The sequence below is a fragment of the Sturnira hondurensis genome, unplaced genomic scaffold (genome assembly GCF_014824575.4).
Source record: "Sturnira hondurensis isolate 20B ecotype Veracruz unplaced genomic scaffold, ASM1482457v3 Scaffold0021354, whole genome shotgun sequence".
Classification (NCBI taxonomy): Eukaryota; Metazoa; Chordata; class Mammalia; order Chiroptera; family Phyllostomidae; genus Sturnira; species Sturnira hondurensis.
Window position 1 is genome coordinate 33182729 of NW_028093985.1, and position 25447 is coordinate 33208175.

At 39.0% G+C, this 25447-nt stretch overlaps 1 protein-coding gene and 1 pseudogene across 1 annotated transcript in view; one reads left to right on the forward strand and one right to left on the reverse strand.

The window, feature by feature from the left end:
• The first annotated feature begins 1251 nt into the window (after positions 1-1251).
• DCP2 (decapping mRNA 2) overlaps positions 1252-25447 on the forward strand; it is a 64954-nt gene continuing 40758 nt past the window's right edge. The window contains exons 1-4 of the mRNA XM_037032460.1: positions 1252-1523; positions 17652-17803; positions 24518-24645; positions 25044-25142. Of these exons, the coding sequence (XP_036888355.1) occupies positions 1471-1523; positions 17652-17803; positions 24518-24645; positions 25044-25142 (432 nt within the window). The 5' untranslated portion in view covers positions 1252-1470. The remainder of the gene's footprint in view (positions 1524-17651; positions 17804-24517; positions 24646-25043; positions 25143-25447) is intronic.
• On the reverse strand, positions 23262-23379 carry LOC118977530 (uncharacterized; annotated as a pseudogene).

Here is a 25447-nt window from a genome sequence, read left to right on the forward strand (position 1 = left end):
TATGCCTGTAGTTGAGGACCACCAGAAAACCTCTCATATGATAGATGGAGATCAAATTACTAGTAGAAAGCAGCTGAGAGGAATATGAGACTTCAGGAAGAAGACTTTTAAAATGTGTTAATATCCTCATCAGGATAAGAATTCTATGAAGCTAGCCTATGACACTACAACAAAAAGATCTAAAGAACAAAAGAGAACTCTAGAAAAGTAAAAACTCTCTACGTGGCTAGGAGATGAAATTTCAGATAAAAAAGAGATGGAAAGCAGGTGAGTAAAATAAATGGTAACTGGGCTCTAAAACAGATGGTAACAGTTTGGGCTTGATCACATATCAGAAGCTGAAAAGATAGTAATCGGTCATCACCGAACAAAATAAAATAAAACTTGGGCAGTTGTAAACGACAAGAATGGAGGCAGAGGTGCTTGCTTCGGCAGCTGTTGCTAATGAGGAGAAATAATGCAGACCTGATGTAAATGTGGGCATTCGGACAGAAATTAAGAGAAACGTTGGGAGATTAAATGGTACAATTAACTAAACTAGTGACCGAGCACTTGTGAGAACCCATGGGTCTGATGTAAAAGGAGGAAGTAGTGTCTCTAATGGATTGGATTCCAGTAAACAAGATGAGGAATGAATGCGGGCTAGCGGATTGGGGAGTGTTGAGTGTGTAGAGGTAGAATGCGGATTCCTGGGTTCAGGTTCACTGTGTGCCAGACACTGGGATAAAGTCCTTGTCTTCACCTTGGGAACTTGGTACCTGAAGAGGGTCAGAGGTGAGCTACCACAAAAATAACTATTGTCTTCAGGAGTTTGTAGTGAAAGGACACACAGCCCTTGGCCTAGAGTTGGTTGGGGCAGTGGTGAGTGTGTGCAGGATATTTTGATGACAGGAATCGTGAATGCACACTCGAGCAGAGCTGAATGCACCCGTAGGGTCTGCCTTGCAAAGTAGAAGCCAACTCAATCACGAAGAAGACAAGCAGACTACGCCCAAGTACTGCTGTTAGCCTAGGGGTGTAAAGACCAGAGCCCTCTAGACTTCCTCGTAGTGTAGCAAATGCAAGGTGCGCCTGCGCATATCCCCTTCAAGGCACAGTAAAAGGCGGCGGGAAGTTGGTTTTCTAAGTAGCAATTGAGGAGCTTGAGGACGACTTGGGAAACGGACCAATAAGAAAAAGTCTCATTGGCTTACGCGCCCAGGCTCCCGATTCTCCAGCTTCCCATTGGGCCGTTCAAGTAGAACCGGGGCGTAACTGCCGGGGCTCCGCCCCATACCTCGGCCCAGCCTCGGGGGTCCTGGGCTGAGGGTGTAGGACGGAAGTGAGCAGGTCTCACCCCTTCCCCCTCTCTTGCTCGTTAGCGCAGCCGCCGCTGCAGCCCGCTCTCCGGCGAGCCGGAGTCTTCGTGCCGTACTCTGGGTCCCCGGCGCGCTGAGCCGGGATGCACTGCTCCTGCTGTGGGTCCTCATCATGGAGACCAAACGGGTGGAGATTCCCGGCAGCGTCCTGGACGATCTCTGCAGGTACCGCGGCGCACCGCGCTGTCCCGGCCCCGTTTGGTCCCCGTGCTCCTTTTTCCTCCGATTTGAGGACTGCAGAGGCCTCTCCGCGTCCTCCCCCCGCCCACATCCTTGTCTTGGCTTTCCGGTCCCGCCGCCGCTCCCTTTCCCTGGGGGACCCTTCTCTCGGACACCCTTCCTCTTTTTCCGCCACAGCCTCCCTGTTTCTCACGACCCCGTCCCTGCGTCTTCGGGGAGTCCCGGGATTTCCTCATTTTCTTCATTCCCAATTATTTTTGCTTTCCCTCGAGCGAAGCCGCCGCTCCGGAGCCTGGGTCGTAGCGTTTTTTTGGCTGCCCCTCCCCCTCGTTGCATTTTCGGCCTCAGACTTTACAGACCGTCTTCGCTCGCTTCCCTCCGTCTCATTTCCCAATTCTGTCGAAAGACTCAAGGTTTTAAATCTTAAAATCCAGGTCCCCGGAACTCCGCAGGGAGCAGCTTTCAAACTTACCGTTTTCCCCGTAGCATTTTTTTCTGTAAATTGGTATAAAGAATTACTGGCATGTTCATCCCCAAACTTATCATCGGAAGGGGAAAGCAAAGCCTAGAGCTGGTTTCCTTTGCCTCTCCTAATTATCCTTTTATTTTTTTAAAATTTGTGTACTTATTTTTCACATCAAAATCAATCTTTTTGGTAGAGGGGGAGGGGGAGAGAGCGAAAGGGAGAGAAACATCTATCGGCGTCTCCGGTCCGCGCCCCTGCTGGGCCGGAACCGCCACCCCGGTGCGCACGCTGGGGAATCCACCCGCGACCTTTGCTGTGGGGCGGGACGTCCAGCCGCCGGGCCACACCGGTCAGGGCGTCACGATCCGCACTAACTAGGGGAAGTTCTTGACCTCAGGGTTGTAACGCTAGGTATACTTTCACAAGATGAGTTGTCTTCAGTCTTCCCTCTTGTCCCCTTCGACAGCTAGGATATCAGAGAGCCAAACGTGTAAAGTGAACTTAAAAAATATATCTCCCCGTCCCCGAGGAAAAATTTTGGTTCATTGCTACCCTGACTTGTCAGGTGTAAGTGGTTGTGGAGTAATTTAAATTACAAGTGAGTTAAAACTCTGATGAAAAGCTCCGTTCCAATGGTCATTACTGTATTTATGTCTACAGGCCTGACTTAATAGTTGTGTCACATTCACACTTTTTTTTTAAATAGGAAAGAACTAATATTTATGGAATTACTCGTGGGTGCTAGGCACTGAGTCCTTCCTTTACATATTGTATATAATCCTCAAAACAGCCCTATTTGGTAGGTGCAGCTATTTCCATTTTCATCTGACAGGGTGGTTGTAATTTACACGAGATCACATTCATCCTGTTTCAGAAAATCAAGATTTGAAATAGGCCTTTATGATGCTTGTGCTTGTCCTTTTACACCAGGTGGATGCAATGGAAAGTCAAGCCTAATATTTTAAGCCCCACAAAAGAAAGCTATATGTAAATAAGTAAATAGAATAATTTGGCAACTACTAAGAAGTACTGTCACTATTTCTTTGATGATGGTATGATGATAATTTTTGGAATGTAGTAGATTCGGATGAACCACTTAAAAGGCACATTTTGTGCTCCCCAATTTTGTAAGAAAAAAAATTTTGATATCTATAGAACATGTGCTAAAAGTGGGATTCTGATTTTTTATTTTTTATTCATGTTTTCAAGATTTTTTTAAAGGATGTGTGTTTATAGTTAGAAAGATAAAGATGAGTATTTGGAAAGGTGAACAATAATTATGTATGGATTAATAATGATACAGGTTTATTTAGAAAAAGGGTGGGTAACTATCCTTTTTTATGGGCATCTAAATTTATCTCCTCACTAGTATTGGATTTATTTTGTATATTATGGAGGACTACACCATTTAGAGAAATAGCAACCATTATGAAGGTGATCAATTTTATCTGTGGAACCTGTTTACTCACAAAATGATTGTAAACACTGTGTTAAACATCTCTTGAGTGTTTAGATTCTTTCTTGGTTTTCCAGTGAGTGTTTTAAAAGCTATTTATACAAATCTTTTGGAATAGAGGGACATTTTTTCCCTTTAAGAATTTTCTTTTTTTCAATTATTAAGTACTGGCTGTTTAAATGAGAATGATGTGTTCTAAAATTAGGGCTACCAGCCCTGGCCATGTGGCTTGGTTGGTTGGAATGTCATCCGGTACACTAAAAGGTTGCAGGTTCAATCCCCAGTAAGAATGTGTACAGGAGGCAGCTGTTAGATATTTCTCACACTGACGTATTTCTCTCTCAAAAAATTTTTTTTCCTGGGCCCTGGTTGGTATGACTCAGTGTATTGAGTGCAGGCCTGTGAACCAAAGGGTTGCCTGTTTGATTCCCAGTTTAGGGCACATGCCTGGGTTGTGGGCCAGGTCCCCAGTTGGGGGCATGCCAGAGGCAACCACGAATTGATGTTTCTCTCCTCTTTCTCTCTCCCTTCCCCTCTCTAAAAAATAAATGAATAAAATCTTTTTAAACAAATCCTCAGGTGAGGATTAAAAAATAGTAATAAAATTAGGACTAGGTAAACCAGTTTTTAAAACTTCAAGTTTTGAAAACTAAGCTGTTTTTGAGTTAATATTTATAATATCTGTTGTATTAGAGATTTTTAATGTTAACAATTTAGGCTTTTGATTATGGGTTTTCTTTTCAGAAAGTTTTCTGGACTTAGAATTTGTTTAATTTCTAGGAAAATGAAGCTTAGTTTGAAAAAGGTTAATTTTTCTGTACTTGGTCTTTTAAGCACCTCTTGATTTATGAGTTTGGTCTTGACTCTTGTTTTCACTCCCTTTATATTTTCCCCATTTCTTCTTACTAGTTTTTTGAAAAGGTTTTTAAAATTTGATTTTTGATAAAGTATATATCCCTGCTTATCTTCAGTTATTGACCAAATAGTAGTAAGTTTTGAAGAAAATGAAAACTTGAGATTGATTTTGATGTGAAAAAATCAGAACAAGAGACTTAAATTTTCAAGATGTAACTTTGTAACCATTAGACTGCTTATAACCTAAGACATCCATTGTTATTTTTCAAATGGTTCAATATGCAACATTTCATTTACTGAGATACTGTGTAGCCATTAGAAATTCCTAAGAAACTTAGCAGATAGTAAACTGAGGGAAAATGTGTCTTGAAAAGTTGTATACAGTCTACTGAGTGTGATGTAATACTTAGTCATTTGACACCTGTTTTTGAAAGAGATTTTAAAATATTTTGTATGTGTGGATGCACAAGAGAAATGAAATAATGAATCCCTGTGCAGTCAAAAATCCTCATAAAACTCTCCTTCCTGCATGTAACTTGATTCCCAAAAACCTAACTACAAGTAGTTAGGTTTTGTAGAAGCACTGCTGATAACATAAAGGGTTAACACATATTTTGTAAGCTATATGTATTATATACAGTAAAGTAGCTGGAGAAAAAAATGTTAAGAAAATCTTAGGGAAGGGAAAATATATTTGCAGTATTTATTGAAAAAAATCCACATATGAGTGGATCTGTGCAGTACAAACCCATATTTTTCAAGGGTCAACTGTACATCCACCCATAATATTGGTTACTCTGGGTGGATTAGAATTAGAGGAGAGGAGGGGAATGCTCTTGTCTAAAAATGTTCTAGTGAGCAAAAATTGCTTTATAATAAAACATATGTGTATATAAAAAAGGAAATTGGCACCCTTTTTATGGAGATGTTTGTCTTTGGTATGCCCTGATTTTTTTTTTTAAGATTTTATTTATTTCTGTATAGAGGAAGGAAGGGGGAGAGGGAGAGAAACATCATTGTGTGGTTGCCTGTCAAGTGCCCCCCACTGGGGACTTGGTCTGCAACCCAGGCATGTATGTGCCCTGACTAGGAATCAAATCAGCAACCCTTTGGTGTACAGGCTGGTGCTCAATCCACTGAGCCACACCAGCCAGGGCTGGTACACCAGGATTTTTGACATTAAAAGTCAAACGGAGTTTTTCAGCACTATTTAAATTAGCAAATTAAAGAATTGGAAAGTTTCTTTCTTTCTTTCTTTCTTTCTTTCTTTCTTTCTTTCTTTCTTTCTTTCTTTCTTTCTTTTTCTTTGCCTGTAAGAATTAAATGGTGAGGTTATTGTTAAAAGAGGTATTTTCTGGCAACAAATGTTGATGTAATTTTGGTGATTACATAAGTTAATTAAGTAATTTGTGCTCATCTTCAACTTACCATTTTAGTGGTCATTTCTACTGAAACATTTTTTGCAGTAATTGCAGTCATTGTTCTAATATTTTTTCTATTTTGGGAACATTGAAAAGAAGATATTGTGATATGGAGAAATTTTCCCATAACTAAGTATTGTGGAAAGTGTTTTATTACTGTGTACATATCCGTATATATACACACACATACTTTTAAATCTTTAAAAACAGTTAAATATGCACAGAATGCAAGCATTGAAGAGTGATTTTCATGTATCAAAATTCCCTTTTTCTTTTAAAATTTCTTAAAGTCAGCTTTTAACTATTAAGATGTACTCACGTATAAGGTTTTTTTAAAAAATCAAACATTCTGGGAGAATTTATAAATGAAAAGTATTACTCTCCTGATCTACTCCTTTCTATCCCAGTTCTGTTTTCCAGTGTGTTACTTGTTTTGTGTTGAATTCTGGTGAGTACTTGAATATTTTAAAAAATACTTGCACCAAATTCTTGTTTTACCAACTTTAGATTGAGGATTTAGTTTGGTAGATATTAGGTGAGGATTTAGTTTACTACACATACTGTTGACCTTGGCCTACTTCCCACATATTTGTATCATTTTAAAATTATTTCATTGTTTACCTTTGTAACTTTATATACTTAAAATTATATTTCTGACCTATGAACTTACAGTGACTCTTCAGTCTTTAATTGATAGGGTGAGGCAATTACTACCCTATCTTTTCTTCCGTTTCTTTCTTACCCTTTCCTTTAGCTTTTATCCAGGTGAACCTAAAATAAATATGTAAGAAACAATAATATTTACATTTCATTTTATAACTATATGTCTGTTTTACTATTTGTTGATTGCAAAAGCTCAATAGTAATAATAAGTACCATTTGTTATACAGTATAACTATGTACATATTTTTCACAGTAGAGGCAAGTCTCAATGGCTAGGATCTTGTTTCTTTTCCATTAGGATACCTTGTTTTGTTTTGTATCTTTTCAGTCAGTCCAGTTACCTTGGTAAGGATCTTGAAAGAAATTGTCCAGATGAATTGCCATTTAGGTTTTTTTAAAGATATATTTTGTTGATTATGCTATTACAGTTGTCCCATTTTTCCCCTTCACTCCCCTCCACCATGCATACCCTCTGCCACCCACATTCCCCCCTTTAGTTCATGTCCATGTGTTACAAGTTCTTTAGCTTCTGTATTTCTCATACTGTTCTTGCCCTCCCCCTGTTTTCTATTTACCATCTATGCTACTTAATGCTACTTACTCTCTGTCCCTCCCCCCTGCCCCTCTCACTCTCCTGTTGATAACCCTCCATGTGATCTCCATTTCTGTGTTTCTGTTCTTGTTCTAGTTGTTTGGTTGGTTTTTTGTTTTTGTTTTAGGTGTGGTTGTTAATAATTATGAGTTTGCTGTCATTTTATTGTTCATTTTTTTCATAATTTTTTATCTTCTATTTCTTATATAAGTCCCTTTAACATTTAATATAATAAGTGCTTGGTGATGATGATCTCCTTTATTAACTTGACCTTATCTGAGAAGCTCTTTATCTGTCCTTCCATTCTAAATGAAAGCTTTGGTGGATAGAGCAAGCTTGGATGTAGGTCCTTGCCTTTCATGACTTTGAATACTTTTTTTCCAGCCCCTTCTTGCGGTCTCTTTTGAGAAGTCAGCTGACAGTCTGATGGGCACTCCTTTGTAGGTAACTGTCTCCTTATCTCTTGCTGCTTCTAGGATTCTCTCCTTCATTTTAATCTTGGCTAATGTAATTATGATGTGCCTAGGTGTGTTTCTCCTTGGGCCCAACTTCTTTGGGACTCTCTGAGCTTCCTGAACTTCCTAGAAGTCTATTTCCTTTGTCAGATTGGGGAAGTTCTCCTTTGTTATTTGTTTGGGTAAGTTTTCAATTTGTTGCTCTTCCTCTTCTTCCATAATTTGGATGTCGGAACGTTTAAACGGTGTCCTGGAGGTTCCTAAGCCTCTTATCATTGTTTTGAATTCTTGTTTCTTCATTCTTTTCTGTTCTGTTGTTTCTTCCTTCTGGTCCACACCATTGATTTGAGTCCCAGTTTCCTTCCCATTACTATTGGTTCTCTGTGAATTTTCCTTTATTTCACTTAGCATAGCCTTCATTTTTTCATCTAATTTGCAACCAGATTCAGCCAATTCTATGAGCATCCTGATTACCAGTGTTTCAAAGTTTGCATCTGACAGGTTGGCTATTTCTTTGTTGGTTAGTTGTATTTTTTTTTTTTTTTTTTTTGGAGCTTTGATCTGCTCTTTTGTTTGGGCCATTTTTGGGTCTTGATGTTCCTGTTAGGTAGTGGGGCGGGAGCCTTAGGTGTTTGTTCACCAGGCTGGGGCAACCCACATGGCTGGGTTGTGGTGCTGTTTGTGAGGGAGTGGTCTGAGAGGGAACAGTGACACTTGCTCTGCTGTCTGCCGCTTTTCAGTCACTTCCCCTGCTCCCCAGAAGCAAATTGGGCCCTGTGGTGCTGATTCCCCAGTGGGTGTGGGTTTGTGTATGTTCTAGGACCCTTTGGGTTTCTCTAATGAACTCTCCTGTGAGGCTGGGAATTTATCCTCCTGCTGCCTCAACCCCCACAGATGTTTTCAGTCAGTGGTTTGAGGCTTTATTTCCCCGAGCTGGGACCCTAGGTTGTGTGGTCTCCTTCCTGCTTTGTTCCTCTGGTCTATCAGTGCCTGAATGGGGGACCGCCTGCTCTACCGCCGCCGCCGCAGCCTTCCCAGACAGTTGCAGCCTTTCGCTTCCTGCTCCACAATCTACTGCCTTGCTGGGTCCACCAGCTGCCCCCTTGATCGAGTCTTCTCCACCCGGCTGCCCGACTAAACCCCTCCTACCAGTCTGGATGAATGTGTCTTAAGTCCTTGGTTGTTGGACTTCCATAGAGTTCGATTTTCTGTCAGTTCTGGTGTTTTGTTTTAAATACTTGTTGTCCTTCTTTTGGTGGTACAAGGAGGCACAGTGTGTCTACCTATGCCTCCATCTTGGCGGGAAGTCTGGGGTTTTTTTTCCCCCTTGAGAAAGATTATTTCTTGATTTCTTCTAGGTATTCTTCAAATGCTTTGTTTTTTCTATTGTCTTTCTGTTCTGATTTTGGTGTTTTGCTTCACATGTGGACCATGGTTCTATTGTATATCTACCCCTCTTCTCCAGTATATCTAGAGATTTTTAAAATTTTTATTCTTCAATTACAGTTTACTGTAATTATTCATTATTATTATTATTCTGTACTGGTGTTAGATGTCCAGCATAGTTGGTTAGACAATCATGTAAATACCCAGTTTTTAACTGGTATTTAACTGTCTTTCTCCCTTCCTCGATCTGCTCCTTTATTATATCCTCAGTCGCATCCTCAATCATACCATCAGTTCTACAGATTTTTTTTTTCTTGAAAGTACCCTCATGAAGATCTTCACTCTCCTTGTCCAATCTGGACTTACCAAACAACTGGTGTGTTAGAATTACCTATCACAGCTCTCCCAGGTTGTCTCTGTTCTCTCTTGAAGCTCATGTATATGCTATCTTGGTTTTCATTTTTGTTTTGCTGGTGCACAATTCTAAAATAATTTCCTTTGAGGGAGGTCATTAGGAAGTAAATGTTTTCATTTAGTCATTTTTATGACTAAAATGTGTTTCTCTTCTCACACTCATGCTGCCACCTGGTCCAGGATCCACACTGAGTACCAAGGTTCTAAGAGATATCCTCAGCATTGTCTTTCCTTCAGGACCAGTTTTTGAATTTATTTAATTTTTCTTTGTCATACTCCAGTTTTCCCTAAGATGTTGAGTGATTCTTGGTTGCATTTTTATACTTAAGGTGAGGCTGTAAAGGGCTTATGGATATTGGCTTCTCCTGTTATCCTGTTATGTGAGTAGATACAAAGCTGCCTTTTGTACTGGAGGACTCCTGGGAACCATTGTGTGGCAGTTTTGTTTTGAGGTGCCAATACCCGAACCTATCTGTTAAAGTTAGAAAAGAGCCTCTGGTTTAGTCCCCCCTTCCCCCATTGTTTTGTAGAAGAAACTTCTGTCAAAGGAGTGAAAGATGTAGACATTTCTCTGTTACATAAATAGATCTTGCCATCCACCCCCCATCCTCCCCGCCTTTAGTCCTATTTCTTATTCTCATCCTCTAGCTTACCTTTCTTCACTTGGTGCTTTTCTGGGTTGGGATTGGATTTCTCTTTTGTCTTAGGCTTTTTCTTACTACTTTTTAGGTTGTGTTTAGGATCTTCTATAAGTTTATTGAAGTGGGAATTTCTAGTTAAAGATAGTAGACTGAACACGGACTAAAAGAGTAAAGTTTTTTGTTTTGTTTTTTAAATGTGTAAGCACACTAGGAAAGGAAGATTGGGTGAAGAGATGAGCGACAACATTTGGAAACTGTAAAGCAGAAGGGAAAATGGAATGTGGCTTAGCAGACATGATAGACCAGAAAGAGGGATGACTGTAGTAGTGTCAGTGTACTCCAGAATAAGAGAACACTGAAAAACAGCCGAAGCGAATTTATATATCCTGTATACATACTGAAAACCCTTGGCCCCTTTCCCCAGCTCAGCTTGCAGAATGTGACTGCCTGGACTTGACTCTACAGGTAGCAGGTTAGAAGGTTCTTCTCCAGGCATCTGACTAGCCCTATGAGGAAAGACCTAAAGATAGTGACTGCGTTGGAGGTTCCTCAATAAAATGGCTAAGCCCGATCACCTTAAATGGCGCCTCACACTTTGGCAACCTTTCTAAATAACTTTGTGTGGTCTGTCACACTTGACTATGAACATCCGATGTAGGTCTCTTAACATGAAAGATAAACCTTAAAGCTAATTGGAAAAAAAAGCTATTGGGAAGGGTCTTGAACTATGCTGGTAGAAGAGAACTTAAAAAAAAAAAACATTTATCACCTTAGAGATTTTTACAACCATGAAACAACAAGATAATCTATAAAGGCATAATTTAAACAATCAAAAAGCACTTGGAAATTAAATATATGAGAAGATATGAGAAGCAGGAACCCAAACCTCAATAGATGGCTTATAAGAGCATTTCCCAGAAAGCCAGGGAGGGGGCAGCTTGAAATCAGAGAAAGGTAAAGAATCATAAGAGGGTCAGTCCATGAGGTCCTTCAGCACTGAAGGAGTTTCCAAATAGGTAAAATCATTGAATAGCTGGTGCAGTGAGTAAAAATAGATACTAAGAAATTTCAGAACACTGGGGACAGAAGGAAGAACCAAGAACTTTAGACCAGGAGTGTCCAGCCTTTTGGTGTCTCTAGGCCACGCATTAAATATACAAACAGTAATGAAAACTGAAGAACACTGTTGCCCTGGCTGGTGTGGCTCGGTGGATTGAGCGTAGGCCTACGAACCAAAGGATCGAGGTTCGATTCCCAGTCAGGGCACATGCCTGGGTTGCAGGCCAGTTCCCGGTGGGGGACACATGAGAGGCAACCACACATTGATGTTTCTCTCCCTCTCTCCTTCTCTAACCCTCTTTCTGAAAATAAATAAATAAAATATTTTAAAAAAACACTGATGAACAAAAAAAGTCCATGCATAATTTTTGTAGTATTGACCACCACAGATAAGCAAAAAGGTCCTCACATAATAACCCTAATTATGTAGCGGGCCTTTTGATAATCTTTTACAGTTGTCGAGCAGGTCCCAAGTTTGTGATCATTAATATAGAAAATTTACATATATAAATAATATATGTATTAGTATATAACTTAGTAATAAAACTAAGTAATGCTTTAAGTAAATTTATGATTTTGTGTTGGCCTGCATTCATAGCCATCCTTGGGCCATGGGTTGGACATCCCTGATCTAGACGGAAAGATCAGGTCATGCAAAGGACTAGGAATTGCAGTGGCTTCAGTCTTTTTAATGTCAGAATTGGAGGCTGGTAGGAAAGAGTACTGTCTTCAAAATTTTGAAGGAAAGTGATCTTCAACCTGGTATTCTTTACCCAGCCAAATTATCAAGTGTGAGCATAAAGATATTTTCAGATGTACAGTATCTCAGCAGGTTACAAGAAACATGAGCTTTAATATAGGGTCGAGGTGTGGTAACCACAGGATGCTAGTGAAAGGACAGCATAAGATAACGGATGTGTATCAGGGATAAACGACAACCAGCTGAGATTGGTACAGATCAGAAGGCACAAGGATAGTCTTCAAAATGAAACTGATCCATCTGAATTTACGTCTTGAGGGAAAAAATTAGCAAACTAGTGGAAGGCTGAATTAGTGACAAATGTAGAGAAATGCAAAGGCAATCACTAGACCTTTATTAATTGTGGGGAGAACAAAGGATTGTGAAGTAAAGGAGAAATAGTCATAGCTTGTTACCTCACAACTTCCTTGTGAATTGTATTTACAGTCATAGTAATGTGAAGACATTACTATGGTAATGGTAATGTCAGAATGGTAATTTAACACTGTGGTTATCAACTGGGAGTGATTTTTCTTTCCTTAAGATCTGGAGAGGTTTTTGATTGTCACAGCTTGGTGGGCAGTGCTATTGATAGCCAATAGGTAGAGGCTAGGGATGCCACTGAATATCCTATAGTACAGAGGACAACTCTTTTCAACATAAATTATCTGCTTCAGAATGTTTATTGTGCTGAAGTTGACAAACTAACAAAACTATCATAATTTTAGTGGGAGGATGGAGAAATGAGAAGGGTGTAGAATGTGACCAGAAATAGTACTTCCTCATCTTCCATTATGGAAATAGAAAATGAAAAAATAAACTGAAAAATAAGAAACACCATGTAGGTTTTTTTTGTCTTTGTTTTTAACATGGAGGTAGGTAAGTAATTTAAATAAAATGAGATAAAACAAAGCTAGTTTTTTTGCAGTGCTGTTTTTCCTGTAGCTGTGCGCACCACCTAGTGGCCTGTCTGAGACTTGGGCAGTGGTCTGTCTTTTTCTAATGCAGCTTGGGGTTAAAGTCCAGTTCATGAACAATCTCACAGGGCCATTTTCTTGACTTCTTTCTCCTCTGCTATCTCCTTGCTACTTTATCAATTCCTTGGATCTCTCCTATTCAGTCCTATGGCCAAAAAGACACTCTGCCGTATACTTGATGTGTCTCTCCCCATGTCTGGGACCAAGTGACTGGAGGATAAAAGAAGAAAAGCAGAGGACTTCCGCCAAGATGGAGGCATAGGTGGAAACACTGTGCCTTCTCCCACAACCAAGTTTGACTACAACAAAAGTTTTGGAGAACTAGGACACACCCAAAGACCAGAAAACGGAATTATACGGAAGTCCGACAGCTACGAACCGTTCAATGGGAACGGTAAGAGAGGGGGAACCAGCAGCGGAGCAGGGTCGGGCAGGACAGACCTAGGAGCGCAGGCGGGGTGCGGGGCAGACTGACCAAGGTCGCACATTCGCGCACAGTGAGACGGACCACACAGGCCCCAGGGGGCGAACCCAGTGGTGAAGGGCTGACAGCGGTGGCACACTCGAGTGCAGTGGAACAAAACGCGTGGGCCTGGTGCCGGTGGTGGCTGCGGTGCCGGTGGGGGTCGCGGCAGCAGGTGGCAGAGGGAAGCCATTGTCCCTCTTTGACCCCGCCCCCACATACAGCGTCACAACCCAGCGACTTAGTTGCCCTGCTCTGGGCACCTGAAAACCTAGGGCTCTGATCCTGCTGCTTAACAGGCACAAACAGCCCAAAAGATGGCGCAAGAAGAACTCAAAGTCCCAGAGCCAATAACTCTAAGCAACCAACAGATTGCCAGCCTCTCAGAAGCCCAATTTAAGACACTCTTTATCAGGATGCTCACAGAATTGGTAGATTACAGCCACAGATTAGAGGAACATATGAAGGCTAAACTAATTGAAATGAAGGGAGATGTCCAGGAAACCAATAGTGATGGAAAGGAAACTGGGACTCAAATCAATGGAATGGACCAGAGGAAGAACGAAACATCCGACCAGAAAGGAATGAAGAAATGAGAATTCAAAACAATGAGGAGAGGCTTAGGAACCTCCAGGACAGCTTTAAACATTCCAACATCCAGATTATAGGGGTACCAGAAGGGGGAAAGAAACAGCCACGAGTGGAAAATGTATTTGAACAAATAATAAAGGAGAACTTCCCCAGTCTGGCAAAGGAAATAGACTTCCAGGAAATCCAGGAAGCTCAGAGAGTGCCAAAGAAGTTGGACCCAAGGAGGAACACACCAAGGCACATCATAATTACATTAGCCAAGACTAAAATGAAGGAGAGAATCCTAGAAGCATCAAGGGATAAGGGGACAGTCACCTACAAAGGAGTACCCATCAGACTGTCAGCGGATTTCTCAAAAGAGACCTTACAGGCAAGAAGGGGCTGGAAAGAAGTATTCCAAGTCATGAAATCCAAAGACCTACAGCCAAGATTGCTTTATCCAGCAAAACTTTCATTTAGAATGGAAGGACAGATAAAGTGCTTCTCAGATAAGGTCAAGTTCAAGGAGTTCATCATCACCAAGCCCTTATTATATGAAATGCTAAAGGGACTTATATAAGAAAAAGAAGATGAAAAATATGAACAGTGAAAGGACAGCAAACACACAGTTATTAACAACCACACCTAAAACAAAAGCAAACCAAGAGGACAGCTAGATCAGGAGTGGAACCATAGAAATGAAGACCACATGGAGGGTTAGAAACAGGGGGGTGGGAGGAGGAGAAGGGGGGAGAAGGCACAGAAAATAGCATAGATGTTAGGTAGAAAATAGATAGGGGGGAGGGTGAGAATAGTGGGGGAAATATAGAATCCAAAGAACTTGAGACACGTGGTTATAAACTAAGGGGGGGGGAGAATGGTGGGGGAGGGAGTGTGCGGGTGGAGGGGAATGAAGGGGGAAATAGAACAACTGTAATGGTATAATCAATAAAATATATTTTTAAAAAAAGTAGAAGAAAAAAAAAAGAAAAGCAGTGGAGGTTTACTCTCTTGGGGCCACGCAGCTCTTGCCATCTAAGATGAAGATTCCTGTCCCTCGGTTTTAGACTTTATGGGTCCCTGTTACAGTCCCTTTTGCTGTCACTTTTGTGACCACGATTATATTGCTTGGGGTGTTGGAACATGAGAGAATGGAGGAAAGAAGGGGGGAATTTCCCCTATGGTCTTTCCCCTATGGGAATTTCCCCAGGGATTAGGAGACCCTTTTAGACTCCTTTCTTAATCCTTGAGGCAGAACTAGAAGGCTTCTGGAGTTCTCTGTATCTGCTGGTGCCCTAACCCCCAATCCATGCTAGAGGATGGAAAATGATAAATTCACTTTGAATATTGGCACTTTTCTATAGTCTTTCTGTTAATGTTTACTTTTCACAGTTCTCAAATAGCTGCTCCATGCATTTTGTCCAGGTTTTTTAGGTGCATTCTTAAAAAATTTTTATTTATTTATCTTTAGAGGGGAAGGGAAGGAGAGAGGGAGAGAAATATCAATGTATGGTTGCCCCTCGTGCATCCCCTGCCGGGAACTGGCCTGCAACCCAGGCATGTGCCCTGACTGGGAATTGAACCTCGATCCTTTGGTTCGTAGGCCTACGCTCAATCCCCTGAGCTACACCAGCCAGGGCTTTAGCTGCATTTTATGAGAGGGACAAAGTAGAGTGTGCTTGCTCCATATCAGGAATAGGAACCTATGCAAACAGTTAAAAGATAAATTATAACTATTGGTATGTCACCATCAGTATATGTCAGACAATTTGCTAGATTGTGGGAACAAAAACATGCAGTGGTGTTGTACTTATCCTAGTGTGCTAATTTGGGGGGGTTTGTGGATAAGGGTAAAAATCAGATAATTGCTGTAATGAAGTGGGAGTCTGAGAGTATATAATCTTAGAGTGATACAAAAGATTGTGTAGAGCCCGGGCCGGTGTAGCTCAGTGGATTGAGTGCGAGCCTACGAACCGGGTGATTGTGGTTCGATTCCCAGTCAGGGCACATGCCTGGGTTGCAGGTCAGTTCCCAGCAGGGGACTCACGAGAGGCAACCATAGATTGATATTTCTCTCCTTCTCTCCTCCCCTTCCCCTCTAAAGATAAATAAATAAAATCTTAAAAAAGAAAAAAAAGATTGTGTAGGAGAGCAGTGACCAGATCTCAAATGCCATGTAGAAGAGTTCAGATTTTATATCTTAGATAATGCCGTTGCATATTACACATTTTGTTCTTAGTATATGTGCAGTTTAAGAACTATTTCCACATAGTTTTTTTCATATTGAAATGTAGATTATTGTACATACTTGTCCTATCATTTACTTATTACTTTCCCTATCAGAATGTTACACTGTTTTTGTAATTTAAAAATATTTTTTGAAATTTGATTTGAAACTTGGAACCAGCCAAGAATGTGTAAGCACCATGAGCAGTGAATAATAAAAGTGATCTAACTGGGTGATAATGTTTTTTGGTGGGGGGGGGGTGCTACTGTTCTTAATTTTTAAAAGTGACTCTAAAAAACCAATGGATTTATGTTATATAGTTCAGTCTGTTTTCTGAGATCACTAGAACAAAGGAATATCAAAAATACTGTGCAGTGGGCCCTGGCTGGCATGTCTCAATTGGTTGGACATTGTCTCTCAAACTGAAAGGTTGCTGGTTTGATTCTGGTCAGGGCACAAGTCTTGGTTGCAGGTTTGGTCCCCAGGCAGGGCACGTATGGAGGGCAACTAGTTGATGTTTCTCTCCCTCCCTTCCCCTCTAAAATAAAAATAAAAAGAAAAAGTACTGTGCAGTAGAAGAAGCAATTTGTGGTTGCTTAATGAATGCTGTAAATCCCAATCATTTAGATTTATAAATTCTGACTTGTTTGGTGCACAAAAATGTTCATTATTTTTTTTGAAAAAAGGTTTTATTTATTTTTAGAGAGAGGGGTAGAGAGGGAGAGAAACATTAATGTGTGAGAGAAACAGTGATGTGTTGCCTCTCACACACTTGGGACTAGTCTGCAGCTCAGGCATGTGCCCTGACTGGAAATTGAACCAGCGACCTTTTGCTTTTGCAGGATGATGCTCAGCCAACTGAGCCATGCAGGTCAGGGCCACGGTTCATTATCTTAATCAAATGTATACATATAATATACTCTATAAAATAAATATGTCCCCTTCCCCAAATGTACTTGGAAAAGATGATTTAGGATTTTTGAAGTGAGTATATATGAAAGTTAGTTTGAACTCAGATTCTGCAGATAAGGCTCTCTGGGACGTTTATAGCTCATAAATGAGAAACAATATTGAGTTCTTTTTTTTAATTTTATTTATTTATCTTTAGAGGGTAAGGAGAGAGGGAGAGAAACATCAATGTATGGTTGCCTTTCCTGCGTCCCCTGCTGGGAGTTGGCCTGCAGGGAACCAGCCTGCAACGCAGGCATGTGCACTGACTGGGAATCGAACTGCGATCGTGTGGTTCACAGGCCTGTGCTCAATCCACTGAGCTACACCAGCCAGGGCACAATTGATTTCTTTAATATTTTTTTAAAAATGCTTTACATGTGAAGATTAAGCAGCTATCTAACAGCTTTTCTATTTGATTTCATGAATATATTTGCATATATTTTTAGAATATGTTACCAGACATGGGAGGAAATCCTAGTGAGAGTTGTGTTATTCGCCTTTAGTTCATTGTTAGTGAGCTCTTAACGTTTATCTCTGTATTTGTGGGTAGAGGGTAAGTGGCCTCTTAAAAAAGTTCTGAGGTATCTTTTATTTTTCGTTTCTTTCCCAGAGTCATTTTCTGTGTAGTAATTTCCCCAAATTTTAATTTTGCTTTTATGATCAGCATTGTGCTCTTGGTCCCATTTCTTGGTGGTGGGTCAGGGATAAAGCAGTTAAGTAGGTAAAAATAAATTGTTATGGTTTGTAAATAATTTGTATTTGTTTTTGTTTTGGACAGCCGATTTATTTTGCATATTCCCAGCGAGGAAAGAGACAATGCTATCCGAGTGTGTTTTCAGATTGAACTTGCCCATTGGTTTTACTTGGATTTCTACATGCAGAACACACCAGGATTACCTCAGTGTGGGATAAGAGACTTTGCTAAAGCTGATATCCTTTTTATTACTGTAATGGTTGTTTTTCATTCTTGTTAGTAAAATATTTTAGCACAATTTTCTTTTGCTTGTCCTCAAGATTATTATCTATTTGATAAAACATACTTGATTTCTAAAAATTGTCCAATACAAATAGTAGACACAATTCATTAGTATTCTTGTTTTTATGTAGAGGACCCCTTGAAATGTTCACTAATGACTAGAATTAAATTTGATTTTCTTTTTTTTCCAGAAATAGCTAACCTGTTTCTAGAACCAATTTTTTATTTCCTTCCTGCTGTTTGATTTAACCAGATGATCTTTATTTAATCAGATAACTACCTTTATGGGATAGAAATTCTTCAATAATTATTGAATACTTAGCTGAAATAATTATTGAATACTTAGCTGTGTTCAAAGCAGTGTTTTTGGTTCTCTGGCAAATAACAAAGAAGTCCTTGCCTTTAAAGAAGCTCTCCCCTCCCATTTACAGATAAGATAGAAGATTATCATAATTTATTATTTACAAAATATTCACATGAATATTTAAGACTTTACAGGAAGCTATGTCACAAGGCAAAGATTTGGTGAATTGCTAATGGTTCTGATATTAAATTTTGATTCCAAGTTTAGAATTTTGAAAAGAGATGGAAAGATTTTAAGAAGCAAATATTTTTAAGGGAATTTAGGATTTTTAAAATGGTGGGGAATATTTTCCAGGTAACAAAATGGATTGAGTAAAACCAGAAAGTTGGAATGAAGTAAGGGATATCTTAAATTAATTTGTATTGAGCAGAAGGTTCTTATTGGGAACATAATAGAAGATATGAGTGGAAACTGTGTAGGGGGATTTATGGGTTCTTAAATCTTGATCCAAAGTGGTTTGATTTTTTTGTTCTGTAGGTTACTGTTTTTAACCATAAATCATATGTTCAAATGGAATTGTACCCCACGAAGTCACTGTACCACACTAGAGTTGGAGTAGGCATAGGTGACCCAGAATAAGAACAAGGAAAAGGCTGAGGAGACATTTCAATGGAAGAAATGATAAAGCTATTTTACTGATTAAGAATGAGGAAGTAAATGAGGAATCAAGTGAAATAGAAGTACTGTTGAGTACTGCCTTAGTTAAAGGCTTGATGATAGGTTCACTGGAGAAATTACAGAAAACTTTGCAGAAGTTACAGAAACATCAAAACAGGCAAATAAATAACAGTGCTTACTCTGTGCGAGGCATGGTGAGCAAGGTAGATCTGCAGGGTAGTACCTGTCTTCAAGGAGATGAGTGGGAGACAGGAAAGGAAATGATTACGGTGCTGCACGGTTAAAGTTACGATAAGGGTAGTAAAGGGCTCAGTAGGAACAGAGGAGAGAATACTCAACCCAGACTTGGAGCTAGCTAAAAGTTTTCTTCAGAGGGAAAGTGGTTTGTGGGATAAAAATCATGTGAAAAGGTGGAAAAAGTTAATGTCATTGGGTTTTAGAGTAAATGGTGTGGGACAAGAGATGATGCCAGAGAGTAAGTTAGGTCTAAAGCAAAGCATGTAAGGTTCTTTATTCATAAGAGTAATAGATTGTAGGGAATTTTTTAAAATTAAACTTTATTTTTGGGAAAAAACCTTCAACTTATAGTGAAGTTAAAATAACATTACACTGCACTACTATTATACTTTTTAAGAGATTTTATTTATTTATTTTTAGAGGAGGAGGGAGAGAGAAAGAGGGATAGCGAAGCATTGTTGTGAGAAAGGCCCTGACCAGGGACTGAACAGGCAACCCAGGCATGAGCCCTGACTGGGAATGGTACCATTGACCTTCGGGTTGTGGGACCATGCCCAGCCAACTGAACCACACTGGTCAGGGCCATACCCTTCTCACATATTCACCTGCTGTTAATGTTTTGCCATATTTGCCTTTTTTTCCCCTCTCCACGGGTGGGGGAAGACAGCTCTAGAGCTGTCTTTCAAAACACCCGTGAGAATTAATTTGGAGGAAGGCAAGATGCTATTTCACTACTTTATAAATTAGAAGAGCAAACCTGTGATAGAAGTGAATAAAAGAAGTCAAATTTGAATGATATTTAGGAGGTAAAATTAGTATTAACTTGGATATCCACGAAGAGGTGGAAGAAAGAATCAAGGATGGTACTCAGGTTTTTGGTTTGAGCAGTTGAGTGGTTGGGTGTGCTGTTGCAGTTGTAGAAAAATAAAGGAGGGGGAATTTTGTGAGGGGAAGGATGGGCTCAGTTATGGACAGTTTGGTGTGTGGTACCTGTGGGATATTGAAGTAGAGAGACTGTATAGAATAAAAATGATTAGCATGAATTCTGGAGGCAGATTCCTTAGGTTAGTATTTCTAGTCATGCAGCCTTGGGAAAGTTGTGGTGCTTTCCTATCCCTGTGTTTTCTTTTATGTAAATTATTTATGGTTTGAGGATTTTTCTCCAGTAAGCACTGAGCAATGTGGGTATAGATTAGGTATCCTGGATTTGTTCCCGAGTTGTGGTTTTGCCAGGGAGCTGTATGTAGAGAACAATGGGGCAAAGGATTTTTGGTTATTACTAAGAGATTGATTAAAGCGATGGACCAGTGATGGACCATGCTGTTAGGGAAGAAAAATAAAAGTTGGAGGGTGCTAATGCAGAGAAAAGAAAACAGGCAAAGGTTGTAGAATAGCCACATAGTGTGAGTAATTAAAAGAATGCTGTAAAAAATTATGGTCAACATGTTTAATTTTAATCAAACTGCTACAATAGTTCTAGTGATGGTAAGGTCTAGAATGTTGCTATGGAAATTGGTCCTAGAAATGGGATGGATGTGAAGGACAAGGAGTGTAAGAAACTGAGATAAGTTGTCCATTGAGAAATTAACATCATCTAAGATAATGCTAAGATGATTGCTTATACCTAAAGCAGATCTTTCCTGTTTTTGCCAAAAAAAGTTAGAATATTTAAAAAATCACTGAATTGTTAGAAAAATGTATATAATACAAGTGGACATGCTTCAAATTCTTACGTTATTTTTTTAATCCATGTAATCTCCTTTCTTTCTCTTAAAATTACTGTGTAAGGCCCACTACTCCAGATTTAAGACTCAAAATAATTTGGCTTAGGAGTTAAGAAAATCAGACAGCAATCAAGTAAGAATTTTAGTAAAAATTAGAAATGATAATTAATTATCCCATATGGAGTTTGGAGTCTGGTATGTTGTGGAGTTTTCAAATTGAATATATTATCTCATTAAGTAAAAATGGCATTTAAAATTTTCTACTCCCATGTTTGAATTCAGTTGCTTTAATCTACTATTAAGTATGAAGGAGGATTGAAGAGTTGTCAGGGGGGAAAGTGATGTCATTTTGGAATGTGTTTTGTTACTTGCTAATTGTGTGGTATTGAGCCAAGTATGCAGCAGGTTCTTTTCACCATTAATTTCAAGCATATTGTGAACTGTAGTTGGTTGGTTCATTCAACTCACTTATTTTGTGTGGTTCTAGAGTAGAGAAACAAGGATAAATAAGTGTAGTTTCCAAAGTTAAGTCAGTTGCTATGCTTTCTCTTGCTTAACCTTTCTTTTTTCTTATTCTTTTAAAAGAAGTTGTTTGATACATAGAAAAATAAGATAATACTGCTTTGTGGAGACACTGATGGACCTTGAAATTATTAGGAATTTGTAGGGAGAAGGAAGAGAAAGAAACTGGATAAATAAATACCTGGCCTCTGAACTATTGGACATTATCTGGGGTATTTTTCTATGTTTTTCTCTATGGTTAGATTTTTAATGGAAAAAATTCATTTATTTAAAATTTATACTATCTGTGATGACTTTAAAACATAAGGGATCTTAGTGAACATTGTAGAGCTAGACTTTTATTGGAAAAATAACTTTCAGAATCTTAGCAAGCCTATGTAGAACCATATAGGGCTCCGTGAAATGGTTAATGTGTCCCAACTTTATCCTTTTTTTTCTTCTTCCCAAATGAAGGCATGGAATAATTTATATTGAAATTAACCCACTGCCTGTCTTTTAATTGTAAGGTTGTCATAGATGATTGACTTCTTTGGGCTCTTTGGGGCCCACTTTAATTGTTACTGCAACAGTAAAACCAATACAATTTTTTTTAAAGACTTTATTTATCTTTTAGAGGGGAAGGGAAGGAGAGAGGGAGAGAAATATCAATGTATGGTTGCCTCTGGTGTGTCCCCTGCCGGGAACTGGCCTGCACCCCAGGCATGTGCCCTGACTGGGACTCAAACCGTGATCGTCTGGTTCAAAGGCCCGTGCTCAATCCACTGAACTACGCTAGCCAGGGCCCAATACAAATTTTTAAATACAAAACTATGGAACTCATAAGACTTACTTCATAACATGAATTTGTTGTGACTTTTTTGTTCAAGCCAAACAACCAATCAGTATGAATATATAATACTGGTTTCTTTGAGAGTGTTTTGTCATGTTGTAAGTACCAGTTTTTCCACCACTTTTCTTTCTTTGTTACAAAACCTTTCTACATTGTGTTGGGATATCATTTGACCTTTATTCACCATTTGCATATTAGATTTCTTATGTTTTTAGTCCTCAAAACATTTAAAGTAATACTAGTACCAATATGGTCTCTGAAATCAAGTGATAGTACTTGATATATGTGATTATCCAAAATGATTGAAAATATGCATGTTTCCAAATTAACATTAAAATGAAAACAATATATAAATTTTTGTAGAGGACTTGAGGACCCTTAAGAAACAATACTATCAATAATATTGGGTTGGCCAAAAAGTCCATTTTTTTTTTAAAGATTTTATTTATTTATCTTCAGAGAGGAAGGAGAGGGAGAGAAATATCAATGTATGGTTGCCTTTCATGTGTCCCCTGCTGGGAGTTGGCCTGCAGGGAACCCGCCTGCAACCCAGGCATGTGCCCTGGCTGGGAATCGAACCGCGATTCTCTGGTTTGCAGGCCCGCGCTCAATCCACTGAGCTACACCAGCCAGGGCTAAAAAGTCCATTTTTAATTTTTTCCATATAATGAAAGATACATTTTTCATTTTTACCAATAACTTTATTGATGTGGCTATTTTATGTCACCTATCTCCCACATGGTATAATGTTGATTGTTCTCAGTTAATGTCTCAATTTGATTGATATCAACTTTAACTGGTCTAACCAACCATGGAGCATTGTCCAGTGAGAAATCTCCAGTACAGAACTTTACAAAGTACTTCTGACACACCTAGTCAGTTACAGCACTTCCTCCATACAATGCACAAATCTTTTTTTTTTTGCCTTTTAGTTGCATTTTTACCTTTCTTGAAATACTAAAGCATAATATGCCGAAAATGTTGCGTATTTTCTTCTGTCTTCAGGATTAAAATGGGTACACTGAAATTCACCAATTTCGATAAAGTTTTTTTAAATGCTTGCTGATATGACAGCTGTCACAATACAAATCTAACAGTTTCGAATGAAGTTAAAGACAAGTAAGTGCTACTAGAGTCATCCTAAAAAAAAACACAACTTTTTTGGCCAACCCAATAATTTTAAACTGATAAGAACAGATACTACACTTGACCTTAGCCAAAAGGCCAAGAAACGATTGGCCAACCCAATAATTTTCCCCTCATTTTTCATAGTAACAGTGTTACAGTGATGAGGCATTTGATAGCATGGAATATTGGAAGCCTGAGCATATGTGGGGTGGGGCAAAAGTGGATTTACAGTCGTTGGTATGGAAAATAATTACAATAATAAATAATAACACAAGAATAAACCTTGTGTTTTGTGTACTCACAACTGTAAACCTACTTTTGCCCTACACTCTACTGTACATGCAGGTTTAAGCTTTATTTGCTTTATTTATTTATTTATTTATTTTTTACTCTGCCTGGTTTTTGGGAGGGAACATGACCAGTTTCTTTTGAAATGGGCTATATTTCCACTAATGCCCAGATTTATGTATTTTTATTTATTTTTATTTTTTATTATTTTTTAAAGATTTTATTTATCTTTAGAGGGGAAGGGAAGGAGAGAAGGAGAGAAATATCAATGTATGGTTGCCTCTCATGAGTCCCCTGCTGGGAACTGACCTGCAACCCTGGCATGTGCCCTGACTGGGAAGCGAACCGGGATCGTGTGGTTCACAGGCCTATGCTCAATCCACTGAGCTACACCAGCCAGGGCTCAGATTTATTTTTCTTTATAATCTTTAGTAAATCTTCATCTTAAAATGGTTTTTAATTGTAAAAGCAATACATATACATGGTAAAGATACAATGTAGAGTGGTATACTTCATTCCTAGTTCTCCTTTCCACAGCTAACCACTTTAACTTGTTAAGACAGTTTCTAGCTCTAATCAATATGTGTTCTGTGTTTGTTTCTTGCTATTTATTTTAGCATCTGTCAGCTCCTGATACGATGAATTTGACCCACTTAATGAGATGTATTTGAGGTGTTCACGTGGTACTGCATTTTTTTGTGTTAACTTAGGGATACAGGACTATGAGTATCCAAAGCTTACTTAATTAGCGTCTAGACTAAATGCAGGATTTAGCAGTGATGTGTTCAAGAGAAAACAAATATGAAAAAACAAAAGCAAAAGGATTAAATTCAAGTGGAATGAAAATTTGAGTGATTTCATAGGAAATACACAGTTGATTTAAATAGGTCTCTTTCTGTAGATAAGTGCTCTCAAGCGGTATTAAGGGAGCAAGTAATTTCCTTAACACTATGTATACTCTTCAGTCATTGCCCATTTTTGCTGCCTCAAGGTGAAGATGTGGAAAAAGTTTTGGATGAATGGAAGGAGTATAAAATGGGAGTACCAACATATGGTGCAATTATTCTTGATGAGACACTTGAAAATGTGAGTGTAATAAAATGTTTTTAGTAAAATGATGACCAGATGTGTTATTTCTATAAATGTTCTAAATTGAAGTTTTAAAATATACTAGATTTTTAGTGCTAAAAGGCCAAATTTTGCAAGTTTTGTCTGCATTCTGTGTCTTAATTTATACTTGTTACAGTATGGCTTTTTGAAAAGAAGTGCCCCTTCATTTTTGAATTAATACTTTAAAATGGTCAGAATGCCTTTCTTTACATTAGTAGTATATTCAGACTCATGGAAGATAATTCAACCAAGTACTGTATTAAATTATTGGTGATAATAGTTACCTGAAATAAGGAGAAAAAACACCTTTGACTTTTAGAAAGGAGCATGGGAAAGCAAGGCAAGTTTTATTTTGATCTCTGCTTGTTTTGTAGGTACTACTGGTTCAGGGGTACCTAGCAAAATCAGGGTGGGGATTTCCAAAAGGAAAAGTAAATAAAGAAGAAGCTCCTCATGATTGTGCTGCTAGAGAGGTGAGTTATAACTCTTGCTGCTGGTAATTTTTTTTTTTTAAATGCTCACCCGAGCTCATGCTTAATTGACTTTAGATAGAGAGGTTGGGAGGGTGAGAAACATCCGAGTGAGAGAGAAACATCAATCAAAACAGCGATTGGTTGCCTGTCAAAATATGCCGTGACTGGGGACTGAACCTGCCACCTAGGAATGTGCCCTGGCTGGAAATCAAACCCGCTACCTTTCCATTTACAGGATGATGCTTCAACCAACTGAGCCACACTGACCAGGGCATAACTGTTACTTCTTTTGTTCACATCTGTTT